Consider the following 23,444-nt stretch of genomic DNA (forward strand, 5'->3'; position numbering starts at 1 on the left):
ATGCATTTTGTCTTCAAATCGTGTTGAATTATTGACCCTATGTATCTATACCATTTTACAAATCCAAATTCATTCTTAAAAGATTTGATTGTTCTATCAAAAGGAAAAGAAGTAAGTCTTACAGCTACGATACTTAGTTTTGGTAAATTTCCCAGTTGACATAGTCAAATTTTTTTTTTTTTTTTTCTTTTCTTTTTTTGGTAAAAGACATGGTCAAACTTTTGAGAGAGTTGTCTAGGTTACCACATTAGGAATAAGCATGATGACAACATTTGAAAAAGACGCATCAACATACATCACAGAAGACCATAAAATAAAGGCGAAAAACATATTTTAGTCCCTACATTTTTAGGCGATTCCCATTTTAGCCTCTAAATTTTATTTTTACCGCTTTTAGTCTCTATCCTGAAAAACGATTCCATTTTAGTCCCTGCCGTTACATCAGAAACGGCTATTGTAGACGTGGCAAACGGCAAAGTTAAATAATAATAAACTAATGTCCACGTGGCCTAAATTAATAATAAAAAATATTTTTTAATGTCACGTCAGCATCTAAATTAAAAAAAATTAATTTATTGATTTTAACTAAATAAAAAAAATTAAAAACAGAATTAAAAACTAAAAATCTTATGAATTAAGATCTAAGTGTGTCTTGAACAAGAACAACAAGAACACAAACCCAGATCCAAGAACACAAACCTAGAAATTATTAAAAAAAAAAAAAAACTAATCAAAGCTAGAAATTCCGATCTCAAAGCCAACCACAACCACAAAAATAAAACATTAAAACCCACAACAACCCAGGCCAAGAAAATCAACCCACAACCACAAAAGAAAAACTCAGGCGAGATCGGCAAAAGAAAGAAAAAACTCAGGCGAGATCAGTGAGGAGTGGAGGAAGAAAGAAAAAAATGTAAGGGAGAAGAGAGATCGGCGCTGGGCAGGCGAGATCGGTGAGTTATGGGGTCAAAGGCTATGGAGTCGAGTGCCCACATCGCCGATCTCGCCTACCCACCTCGCCGATCTCGCCTATGGAGGCTATGGGTCCGTACAGTGCTTCAAGGAGGCATCCAAGTCGAATTCCCGTACCAGCCGTACGGGTCGCAGCTCGCGTTCATGGGTCGGGTCATCTCGACTCTAGATCGAGCCCAGAGAGAACCATTGTCACGCGCTCCTTGAGTCCCCGACCAGTACCGGAAAATCGCTCTCGCTTCTCTGCTCCACTCTCGCTTGGCAGCAAAGCTGTAAATTGAAGAACCAGTTCGCCAATCTCACTCACTCCAAGCCCAATCTCGAGGCTTTCATCGATCCTCTCGCTCACGGTGGTGGATTTGTTCCAGAAGTGGAACCTTCAGGTACAACAAAGATTTTCAAGATTGATTTTGAAAGTTATAGCCTTAATGTGCTAGGGTTTTAAAGAGAGTGGGAATTTAGTTCTTAAATTTGGACCCAACTCAATCTGCAGCAAACAACAAGAATCAAAAGAAAAAGGCAGCACCCACCATATATTATGCATCGTAAGTTTTATTCTATTGGTTCGCAGTTGGGAGCTTCTATTTTTCTATTTTTGTTGTGTTGTGTTGTTTATTTAGATAGTTTGCTTTTGAAAGTAATGAGGATTGTTTTTGAAACTTCACATAAAATCCTAGTAGTGATTTAGTTTACTGATACTGCGGTTTGTGCCACTAGAAGCGTTTCAGTTTTCAAATGTTGTACTTTCTGGCTTTGAGATCGGAATTTCTGGCTTTGATTAGTTTTTTTTTTTTTTTTAATAATTTCTGGGTTTGTGTTCTTGGATCTGGGTTTGTGTTCTTGTTCAAGACACACTTAGATCTCAATTCATAAGATTTTTAGTTTTTAATTCTGTTTTTAATTTTTTTTATTTAGTTAAAATCAATAAATTACTTTTTTTAATTTAGATGCTGATGTGACATTAAAAAATATTTTTTATTATTAATTTAGGCCACGTGGACATTAGTTTATTATTATTTAACTTTGCCGTTTGCCACGTCTGCAATAACCATTTCTGATGTAACAGTAGGGACTAAAATGGAATCGTTTTTCAGGATAGGGACTAAAAGCGGTAAAAATAAAATTTATGGACTAAAATGGGAATCGCCTAAAAATGTAAGGACTAAAATGTGTTTTTCGCCTAAAATAAAATAAAAAATAAAATAAAAACATTCGTAAAAGCAAGTACACGGGTGGTATATATTAAAGGAAAATGCTCACGGATGCTCTTAGGTTAATGTTTTAATAATTTATTTAAAGAAAATTTTTATAGGAAAAGAAAAAAAAAAATTAATTTTTTGACAGTTTTTTCCATTTCCTATAAAAGTGATGTCAAAACTTTCCTAAAATAAATTATTAATCATTGCCCTAAGGGCACTCATTAGTGTGACTCATGATATATTACTAAAGGTTTAAAGCTTTTTCACCCAAAAAAAAAAAAGGTTTAAATCTTGACTTTCTTTGTTTCTATATTAGGAAAATGCACAAAAGTGGAAGCAGAAAAGTAAATTGTGAAAGATGAGTCTTCTATTGCCCAATTTTGATTGCACAAACTGATAATATTAACAATAACTTTCTTGATAAGTGTAAGAGCGCCCATACCCGGCCGCAAGACATTTTTTTATGAATGGCTGAAGGCTTGAAGCCAGAGCAAAGACAATACAATTCACATGGATGGCTATAGATCCAACTCAGGATAAACCAAACACCAATTAGAGTAAATACTAAAAACAAGAACAACAACAATAATAAATAATACATTAAAACTTATAGCTCAATCTGTTTGTCAGAAGACTAGCAGATATCTTTACCAAGCCTCCTCCATCAAGATGTTTTCGTGCATTAGCTGCCAAATTCAAGTTGGTCTCCACTCACCCAAATGAGTTTGTGAGAGACTCTTAGAATATAAGCTCGCAAGGTGCTTAGGCCAATTATTCAAGGTTTCTTGTACTACACTTATATTACTTATATAACGTATCTTGTCTATCTATATAAAAGGCAGACCTTTATACTTTATTTTATACAGCTTAATACACAATCTTTTAGCCTTTAACAAGAGGACTCAAGCAAATTACGGACTAGGATCCATTTCATTGCACTGGAAGCTGGTTCAAAGTTCCATTTCATTGCACTGGAAGCTGGTTCAAAGTTCCATGGAAATATGTTACATTAACTTTATATCTGTTAGGTTCTAAGTAATTAGGAACTAATGTATTAGAACTTCATTTTGTAATGTTGACAAACCATGATCAAAACAGGTTTTAGTTTTGTTTTAGACTTGCTCAAAGTGTGTTTATGTGTAAAGTTGGAATAGAGTGTACGGCAGAATTTATTGGTTAAATTTGCCTGGCTCGATCGATCGAGAATTAGACTTGACGGATCGAAGCTTGTGTAGATTGTTTTTCTGCAAAATTTTCCAACTCAGCCTAAGCCCATTTGACGTGTAGGGTTTTATATTTTGTCTTAAGTATAAAAAGGAAAACCCTAGCCACGTTTTTTAATTGCTCCTTATGCTGTGTGTGTGAATCTTTTGTGAGATCAAGGGGTGTTTGCCTTCACACATACTTAGGGTTTCCAAGATTCAAGATTATGTCAAGAACTTGGTGATTGATTCAATTGCTGCAATAAGAGCTCAAAGTTACACAAGCGGGGGTGCTTGTACTTGCTGTGAATTCAATAAAGAAGTAGTCCGTGGACTCGGAGCTATTATGAGGTCGTGGTAGTAAGTTTCCTACTCAATGTAGTAATAGGATGTTAGTGGTCTAAGTCACTATTATGTAAACTTCAATTCTTTCATAATAGATTCAGTTTTATCTTGAGGAAAGCTAGGTTAAATCCTCCCCAAATTTTTTACCGGTTTGGTTTTCCTGGGTTATCATATTATTGTGTTCTTTATTTCCCGCACTTGTCAATGATATGATTTATATGTGTTAACCTAGATCTGCATAATTTACCTAAGTTAATCACTTGGCTAAATAACTAGGTTAATCTGGTTGTGTTTAAAGGGTCTAAAAACATACAATATCATTTCTGCAGTTCTTAGATTAACATCAGTTGCGTTTCGTATATCATTTCTACAGTGATGAGGTTTCGCAACAGTGCTTCTCTTTTGAGAGTAGCTTTGCAAACCTGCATTATTTAGATAAAAGCTATTGTTATTATTAACAATGTAGATTTTTTTGTACTCTGCAAAAATTTGAATAATCTTACACCTTATGATAGCCTCCTCATTAGTCTCATGTTTAGAAGGCTCCAAATTACTCGTCTCTAAATTCACCCTTGAGACCGGTTTCTTTAATAATCCTTCGGCAACTTTTGCAAGATTTTCCATATTCTCCTTGGTGGAAATATCAACAGAAGACACTTCTCCCTTCAGTGTATCATCCTGAAATGTCAATGTTAAAATAATTGTTAAATGATTAAAGTTGTCTTTTTCCATAGACTTTAAACTTTTAGAACAAGAGGTAACTAATTTATCACTCTCATATTAATGTGCCAACATGGGTATTAACTATTAAGTTTAATTATTACCCGAATTCGGAGGTAGTTATTTTCACAATCGAGAGCTTTAAAAACAACAGAAATGCAAAGTCCACTATATCAGCACTTGCTTGAGTGAACACATCCACAAATGGGGCAGAGTGACCACTAGTTAACCCCCCGAATATACCCCACCCAGCTGCTTCTTTGGCAGTGTATTTCTCGTCAACTTTTGTTGAACCAGTTCCTAGTGATAGAATCGGTAATCGACCATAATCTGCTGTCTTTATGGAACTGAAGTTAGGACTTCCCCGGTTAATCTCTTTTGTCACTTCGCCAATGGCGATTAAAGCCTATAGGATCATATGAAAATTAGACAATGATATTGATGTTTAAGAGAGTATGACTTCAAATAGAATAAAAAAGTGACGTATATTAAACTTATTACCGGATTATTAGCAGCTACACCACCATCAATAAGATTGAATTTTCTCACTCTTCCAGTTGAGTGATCTTCGGTATCAAAATTATGGGCAGGGAAATATGTTGTGGCAGCTGAGGTTCCAATGCATATATTTGAAAGTAAGGAATCAAAGTGTGCATGGTTCTTTACCTAATTAAGGCATGGATACAAATATATCGAGAGCGCTGAAAATAAAGATACTTTCCATCGTATTTTGGTCCTGTTATGGTTTTGATCAATTTTGTTGCTTGAGCAAATGGAGAACTGTTGGTTAAGCAGATTAGTATAGTGTTATTTAATATGGAAGAAGACATAGTGATAGCATGAAAAACATTGAGGCTCAATTGTTACCGGTCTTGAGGAAAGATTTTAGGTCCATTATCAAAATAGAAGGCCTTGATGTCTTTTGCAGCATACATGGGGCGTTTGTTTTCATTTGGTGCAGTTAGCATGGTAGTCACAAGACCTCCTGTGCTTGTCCCTGAGATCACATCAAAATAATCTGCAATTCTAGCTTCGGGGCCATCAATTTTCTGCACCATAAGCCAAAAAATGTAAAAAAAACCATGTGAAAAAAACAGTCATGTGTTAATTGCCATTACTATTTTGAATAACTTATATGTAGTGTTAGGTTCTAAAGACTTTGGATTTTATGTATTTAGAACTCTAATGTGTATTGTTGGCAAACCATGATCAAAACAAGATGTTTAGTCGTGTTTAAACTTGCTCAAAGTTGGTTCATTTTTGTAAAGTTGGAATAAGCTGATGCAGGAATCATTTAAGCTTCTTGGCCTGGTTCGATCAATCGAAGCTTAGGCTCGATCAATCGAAAATTGGGTCAGAGGCGTTTTTCTGCAGAATTCCAACTCAATACTAGTTTGTTTTAAAACGTTTAGGGTTTTCTAATTTGCCCTAGGTATAAAAGGCAAACCTTAGCCACGTTTTAGTGTTGCTCATATTGCTATTTGTGTAAATCTCTTGTGAAATCTGTGAGGAGCTTTCCTTTACACAAGCTTAGGATTATCAAGAAGGAGATTTCTTCAAGAGTTTGATGATCTTTCAGCTGCTGTCATAAGAACTTAAAGAAACACAAGCGGGTGTGCTTGTACTTACTAGAGAATGCAAGAAAGAAGGAATCCGTGATTTTGGAGCTTGCACGTGGTTGTGTCAGTAAATTTCTACTGGTGGGTAGCAATAGGATGTTAGTGGTCTAAGTTCTATTGAACAACTTCGATTCTTTCATAGTAGATTCAGGTTTACCTTGAGGATAGCTAAGTTAAATCCTCCCCAGGTTTTTACCGGTTTGGTTTCCTGAGTGATCATATCATTGTCTTATTTATCTTTCCGCTGCTTTGCATGATATGATTGTTTTGTTTGTGATAACCTAGATTTGTTAATTTGGATTAAGTAACAACTTGACTAATTACCTAGATTAATCCAATTGTGTTTTTAAAGGGTCTAAAAACTATCATGTAGTACCACTTTAGTCAATTTTTATAAAGCTCAAGCTTGTCAAATGGTCTTCTAGAAGTTAATCTACATGCATGGCTTGTAAGTGACTATATTGGGATGAAACTCATGAAAGTTACTAATCCAACCCATTTTTTATTTGGAAAAAAAGAAAAAGAAAAAGCAATTATGCAAGCTACCAATGATTGATTTCTTTCTCCTATTAAATAAGAACTTTAGATTGAAAACTAATATTTCAACTTTATACACATAGATGACATGTGCCAACTGGCTGGTATATAACAATATTGTAACTCAGACTCAAGGAAGCTAAGAATGATTCCTGGAATAATCCCCCTTATTCCACCTCCATCAATGCTAAGAACAGTAATGAGGTTTCCATGTGTTGAAGGCCGCAGTGGTGATATTGTTTTTTCCATAAGGGACTGGGATGAGAATATAATTATGGGGCTAGGAGGTTAATTTTGTTGCCGAAAACTACATAGTAACAATCTATTTATAATCCTTTAAGCTTTCAAGCGTTGGTTAGAAATCAACATTTTCATCATTTTTATGGGACTAATATTGTTGTAATATGGACCACATGCATACATAGTGGTTTCTTCAATATCGTTTGAGTTGATATGTATCTTTATCATTGTCAGGAATAGCAGAGGATTCTATTTCCTTATAGTGATCTTGCTTTAGCAAAGAAGAAATTGCAACTTAGACGCTACATATACAGGAATTGTAGTTGAGAATTAATCTAGGAGAATTGCAGGTAAGAAGAATTTGGTGAAGTGATATCCTAATGGCAATGTGGTTAGTGGATTTCATCATCTAGCAAAAAGGAATTTTAAGGTGGGCAATATTTTGGATATAAAAATTCTATCCAATGACTCTTTTTTGGTTTAATTTCAATAAGTCTAGGGATATAAAATTTTTCACAGTTTCTTTTAGAACAATGGAAATGATATATTATGATTGATGTATAATAAAATGACGTTATTAGTGTGAGACCATATAAAAATGTTAGGCGTCTCTAACATTGTTCTCTTGATTTTCAATCTCAAGTTGTAGTGCGTAAGTGTCCATGTGCACACTTTAGGGCAAATATTGTCTAGTTGTTGTGCTCAATAATTAGTAAACATTTTAATCACTAGTTGAAATCTGGATTTTTTTCCACAAGTAGTGGCAACCTATGATGATTGGAATGCAGAAAGTTCAATTATAAGATTACACTGGTTTTTGATAGATACAATGCATAATGATGTGCATTGGGTCACATTTCTTAGGTCATTTAGGGTTCGTTTTGAGCAATTCATAGGTATGGTTGTATATATTGTAAGGTTGAATTTAATCAACCATCTTGTTGACTTTATTCCGTGCCAAATTTGCTTGTATTTCAGCAATTATTAACCCTGTATTTAGGTGGGATTCTTGTAAGGGTAGCGATTGAGATAATGTGAAGAAATGCTCAAGAGTGTGCGAAAAAAACAGGGACTCGCGACTGGATCTTGCGGGTGACTCGTGACTGCAAGCCGCCAGAAGCTGCACATGTGCCAGGCATGCCAGAAGTTGAAGCATCATGCTAATTGGAGCACTACAGGACAACTGGCAGTTCAGTTACCTCGCGGCTGGAACTCGCGACTCAGTCAAGCTGCGACACTAAGCTGCGAGCCAACCCTGTTTTGAAAAACCTGACTCTTCACATTCCATTCTCACCCTAGTATATATACCACTTTTACCCACAAAAGAAAGAGAGCTTCCAGAGAGAATTTTGAGAGAGAAACCCTAGAGAAAAACAAGATTGATTCATCTACAATATTCACATATGAGACTCTTCAAATTCCTCTACTCTCTTCCTCTCCATTGTTAAATCCTTGAGAAGCTTTTTACCAAAACATTTTCTCACCATATCCATTACTGTGAGAAGGTTATTTGGTGTTTTGGGAAGCAGTTAGGAAGGAACCAATTTCACATTGGTTGATGCTATGGTTAAGTAGCGGAATCCGAGAAGTTAGAAAAGAAATAGGTTCGGCGTAACCTTGTTGGACAAGAAGTTTGGAAGGCTTAGGTACACTAGGTAGATTAGGATTGGAGGGTCTATTGCTGTTCATATATCCCAACTACATTTTCTAGTGGATTACTTACCGCTTGGAGGGCGGCGGAGAGGTTTTACGCCGAGGGCTTCGGTTTCCTCTTCGATAACATATCGTGTGTTGTCCTTGTGTTTGCATCTCTCTTCCCTTAATTTTTGCCTTTTATTTTCTGCTGTGGATGTGATTTTAATTGGTTTAGATTGTTTACCAATTCTGTTTATAGCTTGTGTTCATTTTCCGTACACTTATTGTTTGTCATAAAGCTTGAATTGGTAATTTTGCTATTGGGGGTCTAAACATTCATAGTGTTTTATACACTATTAGAACTTTCAATTGGTATCAGAGCGGTACACTTGTTGTGGTTTAAATATCTAAGTGTGATCCTTGACCCCTTATGTTTATTTGCCATGGATTGTGCTTTGTATGCCTCTTTGTATGATTTGGTTGATGATAAATGTAGCATGTCATGTGTTTGTGAAAATGCCTCTATGAGTGTGGATCCTCATGATTGTGATACTATGTTGCATGAATCATTTGATGTTGTTGATATTCCAAATGACAAACTCTTGAAGAAAAATGCTAAGAAGTTTCAAAAGAATTTGAGCAAGTTATTTTGTGAAAAGGATGATTTGATTGCTAAGCTCAATGAATTCAACAAATTGGTTGAGAAATATAAAAAACTTGCTGAAGATTCTCTTGAAAAGCTAAAAGAGTTTGAATGTTTGAATATGGACTTGGATGCTAAACTTGTTTTGTCTAACAAACTTGTTGATGAGTTAAAATGTGAAAATGAATCTCTTAAGATGCATGTCAAGTGTTTGATTGTTGAACCCATTGATAAAAGGGATGATAATATTTGTTGCAATCATGTTGTGGTACCCTATCTTGTGCCTATTGTGTGTTCTACCTTTAAGGACAAATCGGTGTACGTTCCTCCACACAAAAGAAATCAAAAGGTGGAGAGAAAGGCTGTTAAATCAAAACCTCCGTTTAGGTCTCAACCTAAGGCTTTGGATGGATCTAAGTTTGTTCCAACTTGCCACCATTGCGGCGGAGAGGTTTTACGCCAAGGGCTTCGGTTTCCTCTTCGATAACACATCGTGTGTTATCCTTGTGTTTACATCTCTCTTTCCTTAATCTTTGCCTTTTATTTTCTGCTGTGGATGTGATTTTAATTGGCTTAAATTGTTTACCAATTCTGTTTATAGCTTGTGTTCATTTTCCACACACTTATTGTTTGTCATAAAGCTTGAATTGGTAATTTTGCTATTGAGGGTCTAAACGTTTATAGTGTTTTATACACTATTTGAACTTTCATATATTACTAAGTATACTAAGATTTTACTCATTTTGATATGTTTAAACATTTGATCTAAATTCCTATTCTCGTCACAATAATAAGTTTCAAAATATTTATATAGTTTACTAAATTTGGTTAAATTTTAAATTATAGTCATTTTTAATGTATTTTTACATATTAAATTTATTAAATAAGATCTAATTAATGGTAAATCCAAATCTAAATGCTTGTAGGGTGTGATGGGCAAAGGCCGGGGTTCAAGTCTCCAAGAGGAAGTTTTACACATATATACACTTAGATTAAGATAGAGTAAAAATTCTATCTTGTATATATATATATATAAAAAATTAAAAATATAAAAAAATCTAAAATGTTAATTTAGTGCCAATTTGGTACAACTTATTTTCTAGTATATTCTTTCAAATAGGGTGTGAGATTGGATTAAATTAATCGAAACTATCTAAAATCTAGATTTTGCTCACGAGTCACAATGCTTTTGCAGGTTCACAAATTAATTTCGGTTTCATTGATTATATTTTTTTATGTTTTTGTTTTTGGACTTGATTAAGATTCTGAAGTAGTGCTCTTCTTCAAAATCATATAGCTCACCTTATTACACATTTAATAAAAAAAAAATAGCAATCACATATAGCTAGTATTTGTAGCTTTTGCATCAAACTTTCAAATCTATATATTCAGCTAACTTTTTTCATAACTTAAAGAATGAACGAATAATGAATTATTTTTCTTGTCAAATTGTACAGTGTACACACAATGTAGTCAGAAATTTAAACCCAAAAAAAAAAAAAATCAAAAAATCAAAAGAATCATTTTAATTAATAAATGTACATTTCTTTCTCTCTTTCTTTCTATGCAGGAGTAACTAAGGTACCATTTTTGGACTACTATATATTTATAGAGAGAGAGAGAGAGAGAGAGAGAGAGAGAGAGAGAGAGAGACTGGAGATCATTAATAATCTGATGTAGTAATCGGCATTAGAAGTGCCTTTTCGTGTGTGGAGATTTTGCATCTCGAAGCATCCTTTCTCGTGAGAGTATTTTTGCAAACCTGTGAGTAACAAAAATTTTACGTGAAATTAGTATTGTGAGAAATATTTTTTATGATAATATATAGATTATAAATATAATATAATGGCAAGTAATTGTGTAAGTGTGTATGCATGCATGTTCTTCCATACTTTTTCAAAGCTTCCTCATTTGTGCCTCCATTTTCGACTGGTTCTGACAAACCCGTCTCTAAATTCACCCGTGATACTGGTTTCTTCAATATTCTTTCTCCTATATATTGAAGTTTTTCCAAGTTTTGTTTTGTAGACACATCAACTGAAGCATCTGTCCCGGTCAAGGTGTCATCCTAATGTCATATTTCAAAAGACTAGTCAATACTAAATAACTTTATATGAATTCAACATAAAAACCTAGAGAGAAACCAGAAATTTTCTTACTTGAATTCGAAGGTAATTATGTTCTGAACGAAGAGCTTGGAATAGCGCAGCAATATGGACATCAACCATATCTGCACTTGCTTGAGTAAACACATCCACTAGTGGAACAGAACCACCATGATGTAACCAACCCAGAGTGCCCCACCTGGCGGCCTTTTTAGCATTGTATTTTTCTGCTGTCTTTGGTGAGCCGGTGCCTACTGAAATTACTAGAAAGCGGCCATAGTCCATGGGTTTGATCGGGAAGAAATCAGGATTTTCTTTCAAGACCTGTTTAGTCACTTGGTTTATGGCTACTAATGTCTGGACCATGGTGCCAAAAAGAAAAGAAAAACACTATAAAGATTAGCTTTTCTTGTGTTAAAACTTTTAACTCTAGAATAAATTGCATATTTTGTTCTCAACTTTTGATCTTTTCTTTACAAAATCATCTATATGCTTTAAAATGTTTCATATTAATCCCTCTACTTTCAATATTTCAAAAAAACAATTATCGTCATTTGACTGATGGAAAATGCAATATGACAAACATAATTCATGCCATATCCTAAGCTCTAGATTATCAAAGTGACCTCAATTTCACGAATTCAATTCAATACATAAAATTTTTTATCCATTAGATATATAAGGATGATTTTCAAATAAATGTCAAAAGCTGAGCATCAAATATGCAACTTAAAATTAACTTTATCTCTCTAAATGATTATATACCGGATTGTTTGCAGCAACACCACCATCTATAAGATTGAATTTTCGAACATTCCCTTCATTATCTTGGTTTTTGAATTGGTAGGCAGGAAGATAAGTTGGAGCTGCCGAAGTACTGATGCATATGTCGGACAATCGTGCATCCAAAGAAGGGAAGTTTTTCACCTACATGAAGTTAGAATTTTCTCTTAGGTTGCGTTTCGATTTGAGGATTTACAATTAAGGGATCTAAAAAAATTTTTATCATAACTTGCTTAATATAAATTTAACAACACATGATTATGTGAGTTTTGAAAATTTTGCTTGAGCAAAAACACTCATGATAATATGGATTTGAAATGACATCTTTACATAGGGAAATTCTCTTCATAAATTTCATCAATAAAAAAAATTATATAATAATTTCATACTCTATATTCAAGTCACATTGAAACTAAATAATAAAGTAGAATTCATCAAAAAATAATAATAATAATAATAAAGTCCAAATCATTCTCTTTAAATTCACTTATACAAACAAATCATTAGGTTTTTTCACCATAGCTTTTTATTTCAAGAGAAGCTCCTCAGACTCTTTCATGCACTTCAAATTAAGGGACTAGACAACTAGTGAACAATATTTAATAATAAGGTTTCAAAATCCATACAACACAATTTTTTTAAGGGAAAATCATAGTATATACTTGTGAATTGAAATTAATATTTCCTTCTTCTTTTTTTCAATATCTTTTTCCTATATTGAGTTAAGAAAAAATTGAGTTCTACATCATACTTGAATAGTAAACCTAATATACTATTGCGCAGAGTCAATGTCTTTGTTCTATTTTTCTAGTTTGCCTTGCCATTGAAAGTGAAAGATTTCTGTTTCCTAAAAGTTTTTAAGTGTCATTAATTTTCTTTGTGTCTAAACTCCAAAGTCTATTTAGCAAAGGAAAAAGTCTATTCTAAACTAGCCCTGTTGTACAGTACTAATAAATACAAGACTATAGAAGGAAATAATTCAAGAGGGTCAAATTTCGTGGTATGGCGCTGGCAAATAAGACGATTTTGGATAGGGAAAGAGAAAGGGAGAGAAATAGACCTCATAGGTTGAGAAAATGGTTGGCTGTAAATGCCTGATATCAAAAGTTGGTATCACAACATTCGTCAAAGTGCTATGCAGCCGAGTCTCTCCTAATTTCTCCCTCACAACCTTGTGAAGGTATTGCCCATCATACCTAGGTCCTCTCAGTGATCTGTATATTTTTTGGATTGCTCCACACAAGCCTCTGCCATTGAAACCAATATATGCATGCTCTTGTTAATTGGTTAATTAGTATTTACAATCCAAAAGATTCAAAGCATGAAACAAAGCTCAGATATACAGTGGCGGCTCTACATGCAAGCCAGGATAGTCACAGGACCATCCTGATTTGCAAAAAAATGTATATATATATTTTCCAAAAAAAAATTATATGTTAAAATAACTTATTGTGACCACCCTAATAAAATTTTGAATACCTTGACTTGAGAATTACAAAATTTTGGATTTAATAAAAATAAGAGTAATGCTATTATATTCACAACATTTTTACAATAATTTCACAACAAATCCAATATGTACTAATTATAATCTGGGCCTAATATTGATATTATTTTTTTACCCACCAATAATAGCTTTTTGCATAAGATTTATTATAAAAATGTTGTGGATATAGAATTATTCCAAAATTAATTCTACCCCCAAACATAATCCTTAATCATTTTTAAAAAAATCTTAAATAACAACAATAAATATTAGCCCAAAAACCAACAAATATAAATCAAACAAAAGTAAGAAAAGACCAAACAACAAGAATTGAACAAATTATTCAACAAAAAGCCTACTATAAAACAAAAAGATAAAATTTATAGATTGTTCAACCTATTCAATAAAATAATCTTTAATTACATTTTTCCTTAAGAAACGGTACCAAAAAAAAAAATATTGTGGTTATGAGTTCTCCTTGATGATGACAACAATTATACTTTTTTTGGTTTTGTAGTCACAACAATTTTGCTCTCTTAGCGACTCGACTCGTAGTTGTAGTAAATATTCAAGTTATCGTTTTATTAGATTTTGTATAATTTAAATTTTTTAGTAACTACTTTAAAAAAATTTCCTAGAGCCGTCATTGCAGATATACCACATGCCCTTGATACCATATTCTAACACATACGTGTATACGTATGTAAGGGCAGTCAAGTATGAAGATTTACCTCTTTTGTGGGAAAATTTCAGGACAGTGTTCAAGATAGAAGGGCTTAATATCTTTAGCAGCAAAGAGAGGACGATTGTTTTCATCAGGAGCAGTTAACATGGAAGTTACAAGACCACCTGTGCTTGTTCCCGCAATGACATCAAAGTAGTCTGCAAGTCTAGCGTCCTCACCACCCAACTCCTACCATTATTGTCAAATTATGTATGGTTAATATGGCTGTTATAACATTATATACATATATATTTTTTCAACATATACATGACATTAACTTAAATTGTTCTTTTGCAACTATTCTATACGAGATGAGTTTTATTTCATAGATCAAGTTTAATAATACGCACGTCCACAAGCATTGGAAATTGTGCAATAACTAATATTTTGAAAGTCATAACAATTATGTCTTTGAATACTTTAAGACCTAACACTACCCAGTAAACATTCACAACATTCTTATATATAAATTATTATATAATGATCAAGTTGTAATTTCTTGAATCTAGTTTAATAATATACTCTTGCACAAGTACAGGAAATTGTGTAATACTAATATTTTGAAAGCCCTAGCTGCTAGCTAGTAATTATGTCTTTGAATACATTTAAGACTTAACCCCACCTACTAGTAATCCTGCAAAGTATACCTGAAGTTGTGATTCAAGGAAAGCTAAGATAGTTGCAGGGATGATCCCCCTGACACCTCCCCCATCAATGCTGAGAATGGTGATCAAGTTCCCATAAGTAGGGGGTTGAAGTTGAAATGACAATGTTTTTTCCATGAGGAAGATGAAAATGGTAGGCAAGTGATCGGAAAGTTGCAATATAAAAGAATGCCTTAGGTTTTGTAAGGAATAAGATCAAAGAAAGCTAAGTTTGTGTTCGTACATTTGATCCATCAACGACCTATTTATGGCCTTAGGTTGTGGTTACAGAAAGATGAAAGTTCAGGGAACATGCAATGGTCAAAGGGTACATGGTGGAACAAGAAACTCCACTTTATCAAGTTTCACTTTGAATCTTTCTCTAGTCCAAACAATCTCCTAGTCTATGTATGTCTAGGAGAATTGAGAATTTTCCCACATGGGAAATTGAGAATTGTCCAATATATAAGTTCCACAGACTACAAGCCGTTTTATGATCAGCTGTGCACTCATATGAGAGTTGGACTTGGACCCAAATGATAAAAAACAAATGAAGAAGTAAATAGGATGTCTTTCCTCTGCGAATATCATGGATTAATCAATGCAGAGAAGGACGCTTCAAATTTGGTAACAATCTCAACCAACATATTAGAACATCATACATGAGACCCTTTAAAATTTTTAGTACAAGTTCATCATGGAATTTATTGATTTTCAAACGAATGGTTTAAATTTTACGATGCTCTCAATCCTTTAAAGAGATATTATTAAATAAATTATTTTCTAACTAGAGTTACTTTAAGATGATCATAATTCAAAAGACTTAATGGTAATGATAAACCCAACTCCACCTAACAGTCTAATAGTAGTACTACAAGAATGGGTTCAGTAGCAGCATATGATAGCCAATATGCATTACTCTGATTTGATTGTTTTTTTCACCTGCACGTAACACGTTTCGATTAAGTGGAGGAGGTACCATAAAATAAATGGGATCTTTATCTTCCATTTAGCAAAGAGAGAAACGGGATGGGACCTAACTATTCAAAAATTAGGTTTTATCCTAAAGAACTCATGAGGCTTTATCTGCAGTCTGACGAACTTTGCCATCTTGGACTCGTAATCTGAGGGTAGATACCATTATTTTCACGTAAAGTAATGCATATATATATGATCTGAACTTTTTAATATTTAATTATTAGAGCTTAGAAATATATAGTCTGATATCAGATCAAGTACATAATGAACATATTATTAAAATTACGCTATGGGTGACCCACCATGGCAAAGAATTTATCAGCTTTGGTGACCATGCCATAAATGATGATTTGGACTAAAGAAATGCAAAGGGTGATGCACTTAGAACTATACAAATAATATTAGACCATATATATGATGTAAGATAAACCCTCTCTTTCATGTTTATGTTTAATTAATGGTTTGTGTGTGTGTGTGTGTATATATATATATATATATATATATATATGACATTTATATGTTGTTTAGAGGTCTCACTTGCTTCAAAAGATAATGTATTTGCCGTACGCGTAGTGTTAGAGGTTGAGGTCATGCTTGGTTAGATGCAATGAACTACATGTTGGCGGCTAGTTTAGTTGGTAGTTAAAATTAAATGATGATTTGCTATATGACGGTGCATGATTTTAATTAGTCCTAAATAAATCTGCTTTCTTTTCGTATTTTTGAAATTAGATATTAATACTAAAAATCACAAAACAATTGCACATGTGCTCGAAAAATCAATGCCCATCAGATGAAATAACGTGTGTGAATATCGATCTGACATCATGAAATGGGGAAAGTTTTGATAATTCATGCAACGTAGATAATGACTAACACGTGAAATTTTATTTATAGATAAGATATTATCTGATGTTTGGTATTATCCATTGCATCTTGTGCTCTCTCTTATGTTTGTTTTTAAAAAAATAAAAAGTAATTGTTATACATTATTTAAGAAATTGTGTCGTGTATAGTGAAAAATACTTAGAGCATTCACATCAGATGTGGCAAAAAAAATGTCACTTTGCCACACCAAAAGCATACTTTATTATTTTACCACATTATTTTACAACATTTCATTTATCAAATGTTTTATTATTCAATTCTATACATTAAAATAATATTTACTACACATTAAAATAATATATTATCTCCTCCCCCATTATCAACAATAGCAACAACATCAACAGCACAACCACCAACCACCAACCACCAATATCCACTGCCGCAACAACACCTCTACCGCAAACCAACCACCACAATTACTCACCAATATCAGATCAACCCAAATTGCAGCCAAAAAAAAAAAAAAAAAAACCCACAACCAGAGAGAGGTAGAGTGAAAGGCGGACAGAGAGGAGAGGGAAGAGGGTGAGATCGACGGCGGCCTCGGGGTGAGATCACCTGCCAAACCCAAACCTATTACCGGCTAAACCCACTTTCAAGCTCACACCGCCAAGCACCACCTTCAACCACCAAATCCACCAACCACTGGCCGTTGTTAAAACCCATCTACCACCATCGATGAATTCGACGCCGCGGCCGATTTCGACGAAGTCCCAGCTACCTTTCCTCCTCTCTTGGCCGCCGCCGCCGCCTTCTTCTTGCTCGCATCCGATTGTGAGAAGAGGAAGAACACGGGTTAGGAACTTGGGAGAAAGAGACAGATTCTGAGAAGAGAGAGAAAAAATCAAATAAAGAAATGAGAGGAGAAAGAAAAGTCGAATAAAATAGTATTTTTGGGTTTGGCATTTATGTACGTATCGTTGCAAATTTGCAAAGGTACAGATACAAATGGTAAAAATTTTGCACATATAGAACATTTGATGGGAGGTGTTTTTTGTGTTTAGTGTGCCAAATATTTGGCATTTGGCACATTTGACATATCTGCTGTGTGTGCTCTTAGGTATTCTAGAGTATAGCTTACTATGAGAACGTTTGGATTGCGCTGAAATAGAGAGCGTTTGTGCATCAATCTGTGCGTTTTGCTGAAAAATGTGGGTCCCACGGCACTGCTCACGGACCTACAAAATCATCTAAATACAGATTTCAATATAGATTTGGGTCTCACAGTACTATTCACACATTTAAAAATTATTTTGTTACAGTATTTTTAGTTTTCAGTTTTCATTTTTTAGTAATTAGCGGTATCCAAACAGACTCTATATCATTCATTTTGTGTTTTTTACGTTGAAACCACATTCCTTCTTGTTAGGACATATGTGATTCACTTGTTAGGAACATATGTCATAATTTTATATAATTGGTTAATCCTTTGACAAAACGTACTTTACTTGTAATTGGGTAGATATAGGTGTTTTTAATACTTCAAGAAACTGTGTTTCAAGATCAAGTGTTGAAGTCATCAAGTCTATCCAAGAAATAAGTTGAGAAGTGCAAGTTCATTAAAGCTCGACAGCTAGCATGTGTCGAAGTTTAAGAAAACTGCTTCAGCCCGTGTGCTTGACACCTACTCAACAGCTGCTCGACACCTCCTATCTATCGAGGTTTAAGAAAGAAAAAAAAATTTTGATTTGTTTTCTTGGAATCCGTGAATGTGTTTTTGAGCCTTCATTTCTACTAACCCTAGACATATAAAATGATTATTTTAATGGTCATTAAAGAGTTCACAAGTTACACAAGTATTGAGCAAAGTTTGTTCAAGCAAATTGTGACCGAAAACAAAATTTTCCTTAGTTCATCGTTCTTGAAGAAGTTGCTGTGTATGTGCACCGTAGGGTTTTGTGACTAAGCATCTTCTTGATCTTCATTGTTGGGATGAACTGAAGAACTTTGCACCCAACAACCTCCTCTAGTTGGTAATTGAAGTCGCGTACTGGGATCCGCACAATTGGTTAGTCATGTACTTGGGAGCCATGCATCAAAAGGAGAAATTGTCACTACAGAACAAGTCCAATTGGGTATTGGGATAAGGGTTCAACTGTAGGTTGGTATAAGGTACTGAAATTCCTTTACTTGTAACCGCTTGTTGTGATAATAGTTGAATTTTGGGAGTGATGACCTGAAAATCACCCGGTGGGATTTTTGCCGTGTAGGTTTTCCCCATTCGTAAACAAATCAACGTGTCAATTTAATTTCCGCTGCACTTAGTTTAATTGGTGATTTGGTTGTGCTACCACGCGTTTTGCATGTTAATTTGATTAATTAATAAACTTGACTAATTAATCAATTAATTTAATCAGAAGAGGTCAATACGTTTTTTGCCTATCACTTCTCATGTATTTTTGTTTCTCTAAAAAGAAAATTAAAAAAAAAAAAAAAAAAAGTTGATTGAAACAGCTAATCAGAGGATATCTACTATCTACAATTGCATGGAATGCCTATTCTCACATAATGTGGCCCCACACACTTGTACGATCCATTTTACATTTGGGTGCATACAGCTACAATACCCCGGTAACAAACTAGCCTCAGGTAATATCAAGGGTGTTAATCTCGTACCGTACCGGCCGGTATGGCCGAAATATTTCGTAATGGCGCCTGAAACGGTACAGAAATGTGTTTGTTTCGTACCGGTTTAAATACCGGCTATACCAGGTCGTTCCGGTCATACCGGGAAGCAAACCGGATTTCGGCCGAAAACTTCATACCGGACCGAAATAACAAACAAAAAAATTTTAGATCTAATAATCTCTCTCCTTTCTCAATAACTTACTAACTTGTTCTTGCTCTTGGGTCACTGCTGTCATTAACACAGTGTCGTTGTCGCCACCACGTTGCCTGTAGCAACCCATTTGGCAATCTTCTCTTCAGCTTCTGCTGTTGCTGCTTCTTCTTCTTTGTCTGCTCAGAGGCTTATACACACGTTTCTTCATCTTATTCTGCCTTTTATGTTTCCTTTTATTTTAATCTTTAACTTTTTGTTGTTTTGTGTGCTTGATAAGTGACAAGTCACTTACAACTCACGTGAACATCATTCAAAAATTTAAACTCTACCTCTTTTTTTTTTTAATTTATTTATTAATATAACATTATAACTATTTATGTGTGCTCTGCCACACATCAGAACACTAAAAGTACAATGATCAAGACTACTTATTTGAGGCTTATTTTAGTATTTTAATACATCAATATCAATTTATTTTATTTTATTTATAAGTATCAATATCAATTCTATTATAAATATTATATTTTATATATATATATATATATAGATATATATTTTTTTTTGCCGAGAATACTTTATATTATATATTACTAGTATAATGAATTAACATTTTAGCTAGAGCTTAAATTAATAAATAAGATATGAGTTGATAATTTTAAATATTATAAACAAATTATATGGGCCTTTACTAATGGATATACAACTAATATATATATATATATATATATATATTAAATATAAAAAATAGCGGTAAACCCGAAACGGTACACCGATATTGACCAGTATCCGAAATATATCGTACCGGTGGTCAAACCAGTACGGCCTCCGGTATGGTATTGACATCCTCCGTAATATGTTTAGAATTCAGATAGGGAGATATCAACTTTACAATGTGTGTGAAAATTTGGAGAAAGAAGAAAGTAAATGGTCGAAGGGGAAAGCAGACAAGAGGTGAAGAATATAATTATCATTTTTTCTTGTTTGAATATGTTAAAATCAAGTAAGGTGAAGAGAATAGATATCATTTTCTTTTATTTATATGTTTTAAATTTTAAAATGAAAATAGGAGGAAATGATATAAATTAATAATTATACCGATCTTTAATTTTTTTTTTAGTAGGTAGTTGGGGTGGGGGAGGTAGGATTTGAAACCACATATAAGAGACACTGCAAATGATACCATTAATACCAAGATATTAATTAAACCCCATCTTTATTAATATTAAAGACATGGATATAAGTTAACATTATAAGAGGAAAATTGACAAGTTAAAATTAGTGAAATTAAACCGCCCAAATTATTTCCATTTAAGAGAATTAAAAATAAGTGATTCAAATCCTTTAATCCCTTTATTTATTTGAAAAACATTCAAATAAGGTTAATTAATTCTCAAACAGAAAAATATGTGGCACTCTCCGAGAGAGAGAGAGAGAGAGAGAGAGAGAGAGAGAGAGAGAGAGAGAGAGAGAGAGAGAGAGAGAGAGAGAGAGAGAGAGAGAGAGAGAGAGAGAGAGAGAGAGAGAGAGAGTATTGTATTTGCTTAAAATGTATTCTAAAGAGAGAGAGTATTGTATTTGCTTAAAATGTATTCTAAACCTCTATTCAAAAATTTCAACTTTTTGGTGGACCATATTATCTTGCATATTGATCTAGTAATGACTTCTTGAAAGAGATAGCACTAAAATTTTATCCAAATCTAAAACCTTCATATATTATTATAGAAAAGTCCATTGTTGAAATTAAGGTTGGCTAATTTTTTATCCAATTGTCAAGAGTTTTATAGCTCAAGCTGACATTTTTGGTGTTTTAATGAGAGCGTCTTGTGTTAAAATCCCTCCTCCCTCATTGTAACTATTGAATTTAACCAAAAAAAAAAAAAAAAAAACTCATTTATTCCAATTAGAGTTTTGTGCTCTCTTTTTCTCTCTCTTTTTTTTTTTTTTTTTTTTTTTTTCCCAAATCCAAGGACCTATCATAGATTGCATTTGGAGGGGTAAAAATGGGTTTTCAAGCACAAAAACTGTTTTTTACATGCAATTTATTACTATTTGACAAAAATTAGAAAGTGCTTTTATCACCTCATGAAAGTTAAAAATTGAGGCTTAATTTTCAATTTGCATTAAAGCTTTTATTGAAACTCGAAACAATTCCTAATACAATTGATTTTTCGATTGAATTCAAACATATGATTGCTGATAGGATAAAAGATCATCTATTTAGAAATGTTGCATGAATGACCCAAAATGGAAGATCTACTTGCTTATAGACGACTAGCAACCATGGACAATCTTATTGCTAGTGCAAGAATTACAGCCTACAGGCCATTGTCAACCACAATACTAGGATTGCGAGGTAAGTGTTAGAAATCACGCCCATGGCCATAAGAGGTACAGGCTCTGTAAATGGTACCAATAATCTCCCATTATGGCCGTAACGTTCATGATGTTAGAAATGGCAAACTGAAGTGTTGTGGAGGTTAAATTATAATCTTTATCCACCATTGTAGCAGGTATGAGAAATTTTTCATACAAAATTATTATTGTACACAAATAAATAATATCACTAACTTAAGTATCGAATAAGTTTAGGCTGGTATCGTACCGTGACCTCTTGAGTTATTTGATTAAATCTGAATGTGAAGGTTAATATCTCTGCCTGCCTTGTTGCCGATAAGTTTTGCATTTTATATTATCCATTTCTCAATTTAGATATGAGTATTAATTCTTTCTCAAAAAAAAGATATGAGTATTCCTTTTTTTATTTATGGGTTTAGACCTCCCTTGATCATCGTGTTTGAGATCTCAAGGTTCAGTATTCTCTTTAGAAATTCTACTTCTCACTTGATTGAGAATCATCCTTGTTTACAATTTGAAAAGAGTATCCTCAATAATAAGAGGTAACAGTAAGCCTACATAAAGTTGGAAATAGATGAAATGGTCTGTTGCTTCGTCAAACCGTTAGCCTCTATTGTAAACTTGATCCATCAGCTGTGAGCACTACTTAGGCTTCAAAGCCCATCAAGGTAGGTGAAGTGAATAACTTTCATTGTCTCCCAAGAGACATTTGGAGACAATTCTACGCAACTTGCGCTCTTTCGATGAAAAACCTTATGTAAAGATAGGTTTCCATGTCTTTCAGTATTTTATAGGATTTAACTTTAAAAAAAAAAAAAAAAAAAAAGTCAAATGAAAACTATATTTAGTCAACAGAAAACTATTTTCGATCAACAGAAAACTATCTTCTATTTAGAGATGGTTTTTCATTAATTTTTTTTGGAAAACAACTCTATCTCACAGCAAGCTAAATAAGGGAAGTTAGAAGATTGTTTTTCAACTCATTTAAGGTAATTACCAAACATAAGAAAATGAAATAGTTTTACAAAAAATACCTTTTAGAAAATGACTCATTTTCTAAAAAATATTTTTGTCTAAACAAACATAGCATTGGTCCCATTTAAAATGTACAATACCAGTATGGAAAATCAGTTTAAAGTCTCAAGTCTTCATTTGGGCCTCCATGAGAAGAGAGTATTGTCAAAATAGTTGACCAAACCAACCCACATGTGATTGGTTTAGGCGCTTTTATTTTTTTTTTGGACAAAATTTATCTACAAAACCATCTGTAGCCTAAGGCTACAAACTGCTCTAATAAATTGACATGTGTAAAAAAATGGTATGTGCATTGCACATGATTACTTAAGTAAAATTTACCCAACTAACCCTAGTTAACTACACCACCTATTAAAAAAATAAAAAATAAAAACTAAAAAACTAAAATAGATACGTATTCTCTCTCTCTCTCTCTCTCTCTCTCTCTCTCTCTCTCTCTCTCTCTCTCTCTCTCTGTGCGGCTTCTCTCCAAACCCAAAAACCAAATCCCTCTCACCACTGGTCACCCCCTAATCTACCACGTGAGTCTCTCTCTCTCTCTTTTTTATTCCG

At 33.6% G+C, this 23,444-nt stretch overlaps 1 protein-coding gene and 1 pseudogene across 2 annotated transcripts; both read right to left on the bottom strand.

Moving 5' to 3' along the window:
- Nucleotides 1-1,126: 1,126 nt before the first annotated feature.
- Nucleotides 1,127-6,843, bottom strand: LOC115957990 (annotated as a pseudogene).
- A 3,830-nt stretch (nt 6,844-10,673) lies between these two features.
- Nucleotides 10,674-22,957, bottom strand: LOC115977955 (patatin-like protein 2). 2 transcript variants are annotated; one of them, XM_031099992.1, is made up of 8 exons: nt 22,936-22,957; nt 14,858-14,958; nt 14,218-14,399; nt 13,061-13,247; nt 11,983-12,144; nt 11,272-11,574; nt 11,005-11,180; nt 10,674-10,874 (listed from the first exon to the last, which is right to left on the bottom strand). In XM_031099992.1, the coding sequence occupies exons 1-8, from the start codon at nt 22,940-22,942 to the stop codon at nt 10,802-10,804; spliced, it is 1,191 nt and encodes a 396-aa protein (XP_030955852.1). In that variant the 5' UTR covers nt 22,943-22,957; the 3' UTR covers nt 10,674-10,801. The 2 variants fall into 2 exon arrangements, with proteins under 2 accessions (XP_030955852.1, XP_030955851.1); XM_031099991.1 differs by lacking the exon at nt 22,936-22,957 and having other exon boundaries at nt 14,858-15,011.
- Between the last annotated feature and the right edge of the window lie 487 nt (nt 22,958-23,444).

Source organism: Quercus lobata, chromosome 2 (assembly GCF_001633185.2).
Source record: "Quercus lobata isolate SW786 chromosome 2, ValleyOak3.0 Primary Assembly, whole genome shotgun sequence".
NCBI lineage: Eukaryota > Viridiplantae > Streptophyta > Magnoliopsida > Fagales > Fagaceae > Quercus > Quercus lobata.